Here is a 14,046-nt window from a genome sequence, read left to right on the forward strand (position 1 = left end):
AAAGGTCAAGTTATTTGATTTGAATGGGATGGGGTGGTTATGGGTCAGTTTGTTTAATTTGAATGGGGTTGGGTTTTTATGGGAGAGATTGTTTGATTTGATAAGGGTGGCGTGGTTGTTTTTCAGGTTGTTTGAATTGAATGTGGTGGGGTAATTATTGGTCAGATTGTTTGAGTTGAATGGGGTGAGGTGATTATTTGTCTGATTGCTTGATTTGAATGTTTTGGTGTGGTTATGAGTTGGATTTATTTAATTTGAATGGGCTGGTGTTGTTAGGTGTCAGATTGATAGATTTTAAATGGGGTTGGGTCGTTGTGGGTCAGGTGGTTTGATTTGAATGAGATGGGCTGTTTATGGGTCAGGTGGTTTCATTTGAATGTGGTGGTGTGGTTATGGGTCAGATTTTGGATTTGAATGTGGTGGGGTGGATGTTGTTCAGAAAGTTTGATATGAATGCGGAAGGGGTTGTTAAGGGTCAGGATATTTGATTTGAGTGTGGTGGGGTGGTTATGGACAGATTCGTTGATTTTAAAGTGGTGAGGTCGTTGAGGGCCAGGTTGTTGATTTGAACGTCGTGTGTTGGAAATGGGTCAGGTCCCTTAATTTGAATGGGGGATGGGGAATGGGGGATGGGGGTGGTTAAGGGCCAGGTTTTTTGATTTCAATGGGGTGGGGTGGTTCTAGGTCAGATTGTTTGATTTGAATCGGTTGGGTTCGTTAAAGGTTAGATACTTTGATATGAAGGTCGTGGGGTGGTAATGGGGCAGGATATTTGATTTGAATGGGGTAGAGTGGCTATGGACCAGGTTGTGTCATTTCAATGGCATAGTTTGTTTATGGATCAGGCTCTTTGATTTGAATGGAGTGGGTTGGTTGTGGGTCTGTTTGTTTGATTTGATTGTGTTGGGGTGTTTATGAGTCAGGATGTTTGAGTTGAATGGGGCGGGGTGGTTAGGGGTCAGAATGTTTGGTTTGAATGGGTTGTTGTGGATATGGGTCAGGTTGTTAGATTTGAATGGGGTGGGGTGATTATTGGTCAGGTTGTTCGATTTGAGCTGGATGGGGTGGATATTGGTCAGGTTCTTTGATTTGAATGTGGTGTGTTGGTTATGGGTCAGGTTGTTTGTTTTGAATGGGTTTGGGTGGTTTTGGGTCTGGTTGTTTGATTTGAATGGGATGGTGTGGTTATGGGTTAGGTTGTTTGGTTTAAAGGTGATGGGGTGTTTATGGGTCACGTTGTTTGGTTTGAATGGGGTGGGCAGTTATGGGTCAGGTTTTTTGAGTTGAATTTGGTGGGGTGGTTATGGGTCAGATTGTTTGATGTGAATGCCATGGGGTGGTTATTTGTCAGGTTGTTTGATGTGAATGCCGTGGGGTGGAATGTGCAAATTTCTGTGCTGCGCTATAGAATTCAGTCCAACTAAACGCCGGACGGGTCAGTGCCAGGGGAATCCACGGGATGAACTGTGCAAGGAATTTCTTCTCTCTGTAAGTTTGAATGTCACAGACAAGCATCAGACACGTGCCCTGTTGGATGGGACCCGAAACACAAACCACTGATGAACAACAGAACTTTCCCCATTACTTTTCTTGGAGGTTCAGGCCCATTGAATTTGCTAGATTTATTTTAACCTAAGTTAGTAACGGCTTCTTGCCTAACATTGCATTGTGGGTCAATCATTTCCCGCCCTGACCCATAGTATTTGATAAAAGAGTGCCCCTTCCATTGTATTCACCGCAGAAACCATTCCAGTGCTTGACCTTTCACTTATGAGGATGCTCATTTCATATCGTTAATCTGGGAGGGTAGTGACTGACGTAACGTGTTTGTTCAATGACTGAAACTAATTTATTTCTTCAAGGGACATGAATGCGCTAATGGGGATTCATCTCCTGTATAAATGAGAGTTACTGTGAACGTATCACCTAATGTTTTCCAAGTGGCTGGGTGTATCTGCTTCAACATCTGCTCTTCTCACATTGAATGCAATGTGTTGTAGCTCATCAGATACTGACCATTAGCAAACCTATTCTCGGAGTTCTCGGTGTTCTATGTAAGTTTATTCAAATATTCCCAGACTAAAATACATTTCTGTTTGTTTTTCATTCTCTTCATCGGATGGGGGCGACGCGAGCTACGCCAGCATTAATTGCTCATCTCTAATTGCCGTTGTGAATGTCGTGTTGAACCGTCTTTTTGAACTGCTGCAGACTGTGTGGTGCAGGTACAGCCACACTTCTGATTGTTGGTGGGTGCGAGTTCCAGGGCCTTGACCCAGAGACAGGGAAGGGACGGCGAAACATTTCCAAGTCAGGGCAATGAGTGGCTTGAGGGGGATACTCCAGATGGTGGCTTTCACATGTGCATATGGTCCTTGCCTTTGTCGGTGGGTTTGGGATGTTATCTACAAGATCCCATTTCTGGAAAAGGTAGCAGTTTTTCTTTGTTCCCTGCCATGAATGCTGTGCTGCAAGTTTGACCCTGATGTTCACTGTTTAATTACTGTGGAATTTCCTTCCGAGAATCTGTTGATTTTCTTCTGTTTCTTTTTTATTTCTGAAATGCATTTCAATGAAACTAGGGTTTGAATGTTTCAGCTCAAACGTTCCATTCCATCTTGTGTATCCACCTCAGCAGGAAACACGTCTTCTCATAAAGATGGGGGAACTGATACTTCGTCAGATAGAGTCCATTTACTATCATGTTCTCGCTGCTATTGGTGTTCCTGGTAAGAGCCCATGCAAAACAATTAGACCTTTAAATGGATGTTAACTTGTTTCTTAACCTACTTTTCTGATAACGTAAAACTGCTGATTTACTGTTTGAGAGTCATGAAACCTGGCGTGTCTGTTTTACCGTAATATCACCTGACTTCTTACTGTTGCTTCATATTTTACACCCTGTTCCCCAGTAGTGACACCTGATACATTCATAAGGGAAGTTCTTGTATCTTGGAGGGCTCCGCAATATGTCATAACTAAGGGCAAAACAAGTTTGAGCTTTCAGATATTTCACCCTGCGAATTTTCAAAAGCATGTCACCTTATTTTGATTGTCATTGGCCGCCACCGTATGGACGCCACGGTAAACGTTCAACCAGCCTTGTCCATGTTGGTGTTTCTTTGTAGTCCAGTGACTACTATTATAACTGTTCCTGTTCATTACCAATTCAACTTTACCCTTTCACGTGTTCAGAGTACATTCGTTCCCCTGGGGAACATTTTGCCTCCAAGCTGTCGGCCCTGTTGCACAGTAACGTTTCCCCATATTTGTTACTTCTTTGGGCCACCCAGTAAACATTGCACCAATATATCTCAGAGTATAACTCCAATTGTCCAAGACTCTATTTTGTGTCCTCGTTGTCCAGTTCACGTTGAACGTTCACTCACAAATTGGCTCTTTACACCTCACATTTCACAATTAAATATCACTACCGATGTTTTTCCGGACCTTCAAATTGTCCAGCTCACATTCTCACTGAACACATGCAATTGCCAATGCACAACAACTGCCCAATCTTTATTCAAGATGTTCCTTTAAAACAACGAATAATCAGTGGACGTTTCCCATCCCCGTGCACTTTTATTAGGTTCAGTCTATGTTTAGAATGCATTGCTCATCAGAAAGCACGCCACACATACTTGGGAGGAAAAAAATGAAATGATGCACCAACAAAGCAAATTTGCACTGAGAACCCTTTGCTGCGGACAGAAAAAAAAAAATACATTTTCATCTTTGTCGTCTCTCTCATGTTCGGCCTCTCCCTCTCTTACAGTTAATGTTGTTGCAATTGTGATTCTTTCCCGAGGAAAGTGTGGCCTCTCCAAATGTATTACAAACTACATGATTGCCATGGCAGCAGCTGATCTCCTGGTTGTTTGTACTGACGTAATACTGACGCGTACAGTGAATATTTATTTCCACAATTATTTCTGGACAATAAGCGCTGTGTGCCGTCTAACTTTGACACTGATTTATGTTGTCACATCAGCCTCTGTCTGGTTAACAGTAGTGTTCACCTTTGATCGTTTTGTGGCGATATGTTGTGAGAAGCTGAGAAGAAAATATTGCACAGAGACAACAGCGGCTACTGTCATATCAATGGTGACTGCGATTAGCTGTTTGATAAATATTCCATTTTATTTTGCATATGAAACTGTATCTCTAATGGACAATGTAAATCGCGGTTGTGTCCTAAAACAGGCATTTTTCATTTCTGCTGAATGGGCTGCATTTGACTTGTTTACCCTGATCATAACCCCTTGCGTTCCATTCATTCTAATCTTGTTGCTAAATGTTTTGACGGTTAGGCATATTTTAGTGGCCAGTAAAGTCCGCAAAGTTCTCCGTGGCTGCAGCAATGGAGGAAATCACAAGGATTTAGAGATGGAAAACCGAAGAAAGTCCATAATTTTACTCTTCAGTATATCTGGCAGCTTCGTTTTGTTGTGGGCAACTCTAGTTGTGTATTCTATCTCTCAGCGTACAACAGTCATTACATATTCAGGTCCTAATGAGCTTGAGTCAGTTGGATTAATGCTTGAAGTTCTGAGTTGCTGCACAAATACATTCATTTATGTGCTGACACAGGCTAAGTTTAGGGAGGAGCTGAAGAATGGGTTGCAGTACCTTATGAATCTTTGTGTAAAATTATTCAAATTATAATTACTGCTGAAAAAAGCATTGATATATGCAGGAGAAAATAAGCGTGTGCCTTGAAGGGACACATATTAGCAAACTACTCTAGATAATGTTCAATCTCTCTGTATAAAATCATATCCCTACTCAAAATTCTCTTTTATAATACAATCTGAAATTGAACTTCTTTTCACACATACACACGGATATTCACCGGCATGCACACACACACAAACATATTCCTTCTCTCTCTCACATGCAGGCATAGTCACACAGATATATTTTCTCTCTCACACAGCGAGGCACACACACACACACACACACACACACAGTCACACTGGCAGATATGTTATCCCTCACACAAACATGAACACACATTCTCGCACTCTCTCCCACTCTCTCTCAAACACACATACACACAGAGTAAAACTCACAGATATATTCTCCCTCACATGAACATACACAGACATTCACTCTCTCTCACACACACACTCACACCAATATATTCTCTCTCAAACACATACACATCCTCTCTCTTACAGACACTGATTCTCTCTCCCTCCCCCATGCGCAAACACAGACATACCCAAACAGCCTCACACACACACACAGTCACACTCACACAGGTATCTTTCTCTTGCACACATACGCAAACATTCTCTCTCTCTCTGTCTCACACACACACACTCACACATAAACAGCTTCACCCACATGCACACATTCTCTCTTACACATTCAGGTAGACTCACACAGATATATTTTCTCTCTCACACACAGAGGCACACAATGGTATATTATTTCTCATACACTGGCACGCAGACACTCATACCCTCACAAACACGCAGTCACACTCACAGATATATTCTCCCTCACATAAAGATACACACACATTATCTCTTTCTCACACACACACACACACTCACACAGATATGTTCACTCTCACATGCGCACAAATCCTCTCTTACAGGCACTGATTCTCTATCTCACCGATTCACAAACACACACGGGCAGATATATGCATTCTCATACACGCAGGCACACACAACCTCACACACACATGCACACACACATATATTCTTCCTCACACACAAAGCACATACCACTTACATTTTCTCTCACGCAAACACCCACACAGATATATTATTTCTCATAAGCACACGTGTAATTCAGAGAGCATCCTGTAGGGGGTAGATCTGTAAAGGTGTGTGTGTGTAATTCAGAGAGCATCCTGTAGGGGGTAGCTCAGTCAAGGTGAGTGTGCGTAATTCAGATAGCATCCAGCAGCGGGTAGATCAGTGAAGGTGAGTGTGTGTAATTCAGAGAGCATTCTGCAGGGGGTAGATCAGTAATGGTGAGTGTGTGTAATTCAGAGAACATCCAGTAGGGGGTAGATCAGTGAAGGTGTGTGTGTGTAATTCAGAGAGCATCCTGCAGCGGGTAGATCTGTAAAGGTGAGCGTGTGTAATTCAGAGAGCATCCTGGACGGGGTAGATCAGTAAAGGTGAGTGTTTGTAATTCAGAGAGCATCCAACAGAGGGTATGAGACAATAAAGGTGAGTGTGTGTAATTCAGAGAGCATCCTGCAGGGCGTAGATCAGTAAAGATAAGTGTGTGTTATTCAGAGAACATCCAGCAGAGGGTATGAGACAGTAAAGATGAGTGTGTGTAATTCAGAGAACATCCAGCAGAGGTATGTAACAGTGAAGATGAGTGGGTAAACCAGAGCAGCATTGAAGATTGATATAATATGTGTTTTAACCCTATACCTGTGGAAATTTGCACCAGTGTCTACTTTGTTTTGTCCTGCCCTTGTTAACCTTAATAACATTGAAAATGATGGGTAAACCTGTACCTATGGAATCCGCTGCTCCTGTCGTGTACTTTACCAATGATGTCCAACTTTATATTGTAAATGCTGTAAGTGTAAGATGAATGGGATGACTTATTCTCACGGTTCAGTCTGGAGTCACCTCTCTTCAAAGCTGGGAGCTGAGCAGAGATGTCACTCGGTAAAGACATGGCAGAGCCTGCAGGAGATCTGGGGATATCGTTGTGCAGTGTTGTCAGTCTGGTCTCTGTAACACAAGGCTTCAGAGAATGTTTGATATGAAATGAGAATTGTAAATCTAACCAATGTTCAATTGTATTGAAGTCCCTCAGAGTGCTCCAAACACAGTGGATGGAAAAAGGGTGAACTGCATTGCATTTTATGTCAACATGGGAGCAATGTAATGTACCCTTACAGATTTCCTGAATAAAGTGTATTATCTGGAAAGCTAATTGCTCAGTTTCCAGCCTTGTTATGGTGCAGTACAGGAGTGGATGTTTCTCTCAGTGTGTGTGTGTGTCTGTGTGCGTGTGTACAGGAGTGGATGTCTCTCTCAGTGTATGTGTGTGTACAGGAGTGGATGTCTCTCTCAGTGTGTGTGTGTACAGGAGTGGATGTCTCTCTGTGTGTGTGTGTACAGGAGTGGGTGTCCCTCTCAGTGTTGGTGTGTGTATAGCAGTGGGTGTTTCTCTCAGTTTGTGTGTATACAGGATTGGATGTCTCTCTCAGTCTCTCTTTCTGTCTCTCTGTCTCTATCCATCTCTCTCTCTCTCCGCCTTTCTGTCTCTCTCTCTCTCTGTCTCTCAGACTCCCTCTCTCACTGTCCCTCTGTCTCGCTGTATTTATTCCTCTCTCTCGGTCTCTCTCTCTGCCTCTCTGTCTCTATCCCACTCTCTCTATCTGTACGTCTTTCTGTCTCCCTCTTCTGTCTCCCTCTTCTGTCTCCCTCTTCTGTCTCCCTCTTCTGTCTCCCTCTTCTGTCTCCCTCTTCTGTCTCCCTCTTCTGTCTCCCTCTTCTGTCTCCCTCTTCTGTCTCCCTCTTCTGTCTCCCTCTTCTGTCTCCCTCTTCTGTCTCCCTCTTCTGTCTCCCTCTTCTGTCTCCCTCTTCTGTCTCCCTCTTCTGTCTCCCTCTTCTGTCTCCCTCTTCTGTCTCCCTCTTCTGTCTCCCTCTTCTGTCTCCCTCTCTCTGTCTCTCTCTCTCTGTCTCTCTCTCTCTGTCTCTCTCTCTCTGTCTCTCTCTCTCTGTCTCTCTCTCTGTCTCTCTCTCTCTGTCTCTCTCTCTCTGTCTCTCTCTCTCTGTCTCTCTCTCTCTGTCTCTCTCTCTCTGTCTCTCTCTCTCTGTCTCTCTCTCTCTGTCTCTCTCTCTCTGTCTCTCTCTCTGTCTCTCTCTCTGTCTCTCTCTCTGTCTCTCTCTCTGTCTCTCTCTCTGTCTCTCTCTCTGTCTCTCTCTCTGTCTCTCTCTCTGTCTCTCTCTCTGTCTCTCTCTCTGTCTCTCTCTCTGTCTCTCTCTCTGTCTCTCTCTCTGTCTCTCTCTCTGTCTCTCTCTTTATCTGTCCCTCTGTCTCTCTGTCTCTATCCCTCTCTCTCTCTGTACGTCTTTCTGTCTCTCTGTTTTGTCCTCTCTCTCTGTCCCTCTGTCTCTCTCTCTGTCCCTCTGTCTCTCTCTCTGTCCCTCTGTCTCTCTCTCTGTCCCTCTGTCTATCTCTCTGTCTCTCTCTGTGTCTCTCTCTGTCTCTCTCTCTGTGTCTCTCTCTGTCTCTCTCTCTATCTCTCTCTCTCTCCCTCTGCCGTCTCTCTCTCCCTCTGCCGTCTCTCTCTCCCTCTGCCGTCTCTCTCTCCCTCTGCCGTCTCTCTCTCCCTCTGCCGTCTCTCTCTCCCTCTGCCGTCTCTCTCTCCCTCTGCCGTCTCTCTCTCCCTCTGCCGTCTCTCTCTCCCTCTGCCGTCTCTCTCTCCCTCTGCCGTCTCTCTCTCCCTCTGCCGTCTCTCTCTCCCTCTGTCGTCTCTCTCTCCCTCTGTCGTCTCTCTCTCCCTCTGTCGTCTCTCTCTCCCTCTGTCGTCTCTCTCTCCCTCTGTCGTCTCTCTCTCCCTCTGTCGTCTCTCTCTCCCTCTGTCGTCTCTCTCTCCCTCTGTCGTCTCTCTCTCCCTCTGTCGTCTCTCTCTCCCTCAGTCGTCTCTCTCTCCCTCTGTCGTCTCTCTCTCCCTCTGTCGTCTCTCTGTCTCTCTGTCGTCTCTCTCTCTCTGTCGTCTCTCTCTCTCTGTCGTCTCTCTCTCTCTGTCGTGTCTCTGTCACTGTTGATTCTCTCTCTCTCTCTCTCTCTCTCTCTGTTGTCTGTTCTCTCTCTCTCTCTGTTGTTTCTCTCCCTCGCTGTTCTCTCTCTCTCTCTGTTCTGTTTCTGTCTCTGTCCCTCTCTCTCTCTGTCCCTCTCTCTCTCTGTCCCTCTCTCTCTCTGTCCCTCTCTCTCTCTGTCCCTCTCTCTCTCTGTCCCTCTCTCTCTCTGTCCCTCTCTCTCTCTGTCCCTCTCTCTCTCTGTCCCTCTCTCTCTCTGTCCCTCTCTCTCTCTGTCCCTCTCTCTCTCTGTCCCTCTCTCTCTCTGTCCCTCTCTCTCTCTGTCCCTCTCTCTCTCTGTCCCTCTCTCTCTCTGTCCCTCTCTCTCTCTGTCCCTCTCTCTCTCTGTCCCTCTCTCTCTCTGTCCCTCTCTCTCTCTGTCCCTCTCTCTCTCTGTCCCTCTCTCTCTCTGTGCCTCTCTCTCTCTGTCCCTCTCTCTCTCTGTCCCTCTCTCTCTCTGTCCCTCTCTCTCTCTGTCCCTCTCTCTCTCTGTGCCTCTCTCTCTCTGTGCCTCTCTCTCTCTGTGCCTCTCTCTCTCTGTGCCTCTCTCTCTCTGTGCCTCTCTCTCTCTGTGCCTCTCTCTCTCTGTGCCTCTCTCTCTCTGTGCCTCTCTCTCTCTGTGCCTCTCTCTCTCTGTGCCTCTCTCTCTCTGTGCCTCTCTCTCTCTGTGCCTCTCTCTCTCTGTGCCTCTCTCTCTCTGTGCCTCTCTCTCTCTGTGCCTCTCTCTCTCTGTGCCTCTCTCTCTCTGTGCCTCTCTCTCTCTGTGCCTCTCTCTCTCTGTGCCTCTCTCTCTCTGTGCCTCTCTCTCTCTGTGCCTCTCTCTCTCTGTGCCTCTCTCTCTCTGTGCCTCTCTCTCTCTGTGCCTCTCTCTCTCTGTGCCTCTCTCTCTGGGTCTGTCTCTCTGTCTCTATCCCTCTCTCCCCATCGTCAGGTCTCTCTATCACTCAGTCTCTGCCTCGCTCTGTCACTCCGTCTCTGTCACACTTGGTCTCTCTCTTGCCTGTCTCTCTCTCCCCCTTTCTCTTTCTCGCCTGCACTTTCTCTGTCTCTTCCTCACTACATCAACCTGCCACTCTCGGCCCCTCGATAATTGTGAGGTGGTAAATAGTGAGGAGGAAAGCCTTAGATTGCAGGAGGATATAGACGGGCTCGTCAGTGGCAAATGGAATTTAATCCGGATAAGTGTGAGGTGATGCACTTGGGCAGGACAAACAAGGCACAGGAATACATGATGAATGTTAGGACTTTCAATCCCACACCCAGACTACATTCTGCATCCTCGCCAGCCCAAGTACATCCTCCAAGTGCTGCTCAACATGGAGGAGCACTGATTTTTCAGCTGAGGGAGGGTGATATGTGGTAATCAGCAGGAGGGTTCCATGTTCCTCTTTAACCTGATGCCATGAGGCTTGATGCGGTCCAGAGGCGATGTTGAGGACTGCAGGGCTAATCCCATTTTATGTATGCATTTGTGTTAGCAGCTCTGCTGGGTCTGGCCTTCCGGTGGGGCTGGACATACCCAGGGTTGTTGTTGCTGATGCCTGGGACATTATCTGTAAGGTTTGATTCCATTAGGGTGACTATGTCACGCAGTTGCTTGACTTGTCTGGGAGACAGCTCTCCCAACTTTGTCACGAACCCTCAGATGTTTGGAAGGAGGACTTTGCAGTGTCGAGACGGCTGAGATTTCCACTGTAGTTTCCGGTGTCGCTGCCGATGTCGCCTGGCTTCATTCCTTTTTTGAGACTTTGTAGCGGTTTCATTTCACTGAGTGTCTCGCCCAAACATTTCAGAGCGCACTTAAGAGTCAGCCACATTGCTGTGGCTGCAGAGTAACTTGTAGGCCAGACCAGGTAAGGACTGCAGATTTAAATCCAGAAAGGCATTCGTGAGCGAAATTGTTTTTTACGAAAATCAAAAATGATTTCATTGTGATCATTAGATTTTAAATTCCGGATTTTTATTGAATTCTATTCCACCATCTACAGAAGGATTCAGTCCGCAGCAAACTACCCCAGCAGCATTCCAGTAGCACCACTGTCTCTCTTCCAGTTGCTAGGTAACTTCGCTTTCAGAAACCTGGAACTTTCAACCCGTTTTAATCCAACTCTTTAACTTAAGAAAATGTAAAACAAATGCACAATGTTTAGAAGAGAGTATATGCGAGTGTGGGAGAGAATGTGTGAATGTGTCTGTTGCTAGTCTGGAAGAGAATGTGTGAATGTGTGTGTGCGTCTCTGTTTCTACCTTAGACGATGGGTGTGTTTCGTCTTTTCTGTTTCTCTCCTCTGGAACCGTGTGCGAACTACAAGAGTCAGGTATGGTGTGTCTGCAAGTGTGTCGGCTGATGAGTCAAACTGTGTTCCCCCTGTCACTTTTCCCTCCACCAACACTCCCGACTCCACCTCCTGTCAGCTCTGCTGTGGTCACGCCATATCCCCATGTAACTTGTCCGGAGGATGGATGAGGGATTCGGATTTTGTTCAAAACAGCAATTTTAATGTGTGGACAATGCAAAATTAAGCTCATGGTAGAGGGTATGGAGACATTTTCCATTCAAATGAAAAGACGTTTTAACTGACAATCAATTAAGGATATTTTTTAAAAACATAATGCAATTGACATTTTTTTGCAAGGCAGGAAGTCAGTGAATTGAAGATAATTAAAAAAAAAGCTCAGGGCAAAAATTAAAACTGTTTAGTTTTACGTCAGATACAAACAGGGGCTCATCTGTTTTCCCTGATTCATAAGTGGTTACATGGTTTCGCTCTGTTACTGCACCCTATTTAAAATAGTCCCCATTGATTTACATTGCATTTTCCTCATTCCCCCTCCAAAATGTATCACTGAATTATATTCCATATACCTTGTGTCTCTCTATTTCGCCAAATTGTACATGTCCTATGGAATCTTATTACTTTCCTCCTCACGCTTTACATTTCAGACAACCTTTAGCTGCAAATGTTGAAAACATGCCCATCGAAAAGTAGCCTGTGCTATTTATGTTTATGATAAAGAGCAGTCTCCAAAGTATTGACCCCTAATGAGCATCACTGTACTCCCTGCACAGTCTGAATAATGATCGTTGAACATTACCATTAAATGGGACTTTATAGCACTTCGTTCATATACATAATACGAAACTCACTTCCTCCATCAACCCTCTCATTCCTTAGCTGAACAAGTGTATTAAATGTATCAGATATTATTTTAGATTTTCTGTTAACATTTCTGTGCTACTCGTCATTGTAATCTCTTTTAATAATTCGAAAAAAGTAATGTCCTCTAATAATTTCCTCACGATAGAGGTGATTCTGATGCTCTGTAGTTCGGGGGTATATCCCTCTCTTCTTGAATAAACATGCTGGACATTTGCAGCCACCTAGCATACTCCCATAGCCATGGCAGCTTCAAAGATTACGTTCAGTCTCCCTGCTATTTCCAGCACTCCTTCCCTTAGACGCCCTCACACATCCCACCCAGATGGGGTAGATGTTCTACTTTTTCGTGATATTAAACCTGTTGGATTGAAAGTGGATAACTAGCTTGTTTGTTCAGTGAATGTAATCAGCACCAGTCTCCATGGATCCAAATTGTGTCACTGGAGGCTTTCCCTCTTCTATAAATAAGGGACTCATTTGAACATGCTATCCCAAAGAGTCAGCGGGAAAGTCACCACCGACACTTACAGAGATCAGTGCTTCCAAAGACAGATAGTGGGGTATAAGAAACGGAAACCAATAGGTTGGGGATTTCAAACAGTGGATCAGAATGTTGGAACAATAGATTGGAATGTTACAGCAATGGATCAGAATCTTGGAACACTAGATTGGAATGTTGAATCATTGGACAGGGGCTTATCCTGAGCGCTTTACATGCTTTCTCAAGATTGGATACCATTGTCATTAGCTAACTGGACTCAATGCATACTTCAGATTATTCAAATGGGTTAGTATCCCGCCCTGACTATTGTTGGTGTCCCTGGTAAGTCCATCCAGTTATTTATTCTATGATCCATGCTTAACTGCATTAAGTTCTTATTAATTACATTTTGGAAATAATGAAGTAATTCCCAGCATTTCTGGTCATTAACTCTCATCCCAATCCATTGGTTGACTCCGCTCTTTGGCTGATATCTGTGGCTGTTCACAACCTCCATTCTCCATTGACCCTGATCTGATTTCCGACTCCATATACTCTCCACCCCAATCATGCACACGACCAGTTCCTTCATATCACCTTCCTACATCTATGTTTCAACCCAGCGGTTGCATTAACACTCAGCTGTGCCTTTGTTGAATGTATAATCGTCAATCCACGTGTTACCTTTCTCAATTTTTTTTTTTCAAATCCAAAGTTTCATTAAAAATACTGCTGCCCATTTCGAAACTCACACCAAATCCCATTCACCCATTACATTGGTGCTCAAGGACATACGTTATTTCCTGATCTGGTAGATGCTGAATTGCAATATTCTCATGCCTGTTTTTCAATCCTTCCAGGTCCTTATCTTGCCTATTTAACTAGTTGTTCTGCCCACTTCCGATATTCCTGAAAATACTTTCCCTTCACGCTCTATGAAGTTCCCATTCAAAATGGATTGAATTCTCTCCCTCTGTCTCCCTGGGTGTGCTGTTCATCTCCACATTATCACTGTTGCGCTGGCACACGAATTGCAGAGACCATAAAGTTGTGCGTGTGGCAGTTTCATTCCCTCCCCGGAATCGCCCGTCTGCTTCTATATTTCCGGCGGGTGTTTCAGCGGCTTTTATGCATAGCTTTGAAACATGGTCTGTGCCTGTCCACCGAACGCTTGTGTTAGTCAGCCTCAGCTGAATATGCATTCAGGACATGGCGAACCCCTTGCTTGTGTTATTTACAGGACCGGGCAGGTAACTTGCAGCTGAGGGTCTTTTGACTTACTTCTGTTATTGAAAAGTCAGTGGAGGAGCTGTTGATGGTTCGCTGGAAGTTGTCTTCACAGCTGCTGGACACATTCAGGGAGGAGAGGGGGTTTGGTGTCCTAACTCGTGACGAGCTATGGGAATGGAGTTAGGGTGCGTCTGGTTCTGCGTCATAACCAACAAAAGGAGCAGAGGCTGCAGAGTGGGGAAGCTCGGTAAAGAGGGAGGAGAATGGGGGCGCTCCATTACCGAACCCGGGTTTTCCCCTGCATACATGGTTCATAAGCGACACATTTCGCACTCCTCCCGCCGGCACAAACCAACAACGTGACAATAACACCCGAATTCCG

At 45.1% G+C, this 14,046-nt stretch overlaps 1 protein-coding gene across 1 annotated transcript; it reads right to left on the minus strand.

The window, feature by feature from the left end:
* Nucleotides 1-7,490: 7,490 nt before the first annotated feature.
* Nucleotides 7,491-10,555, minus strand: LOC144675294 (uncharacterized; the record flags this gene model as incomplete). The annotated part of the gene is made up of 3 exons (XM_078536154.1): nt 10,432-10,555; nt 8,877-9,178; nt 7,491-7,931 (listed from the first exon to the last, which is right to left on the minus strand). Coding segments are annotated over exons 1-3 (867 nt in total), but the record flags the coding sequence as incomplete, so codon positions are not given.
* Nucleotides 10,556-14,046: the final 3,491 nt, after the last annotated feature.

The sequence above is a fragment of the Cetorhinus maximus genome, unplaced genomic scaffold (assembly GCF_964194155.1).
Source record: "Cetorhinus maximus unplaced genomic scaffold, sCetMax3.hap1.1 HAP1_SCAFFOLD_938, whole genome shotgun sequence".
Lineage (NCBI taxonomy): Eukaryota > Metazoa > Chordata > Chondrichthyes > Lamniformes > Cetorhinidae > Cetorhinus > Cetorhinus maximus.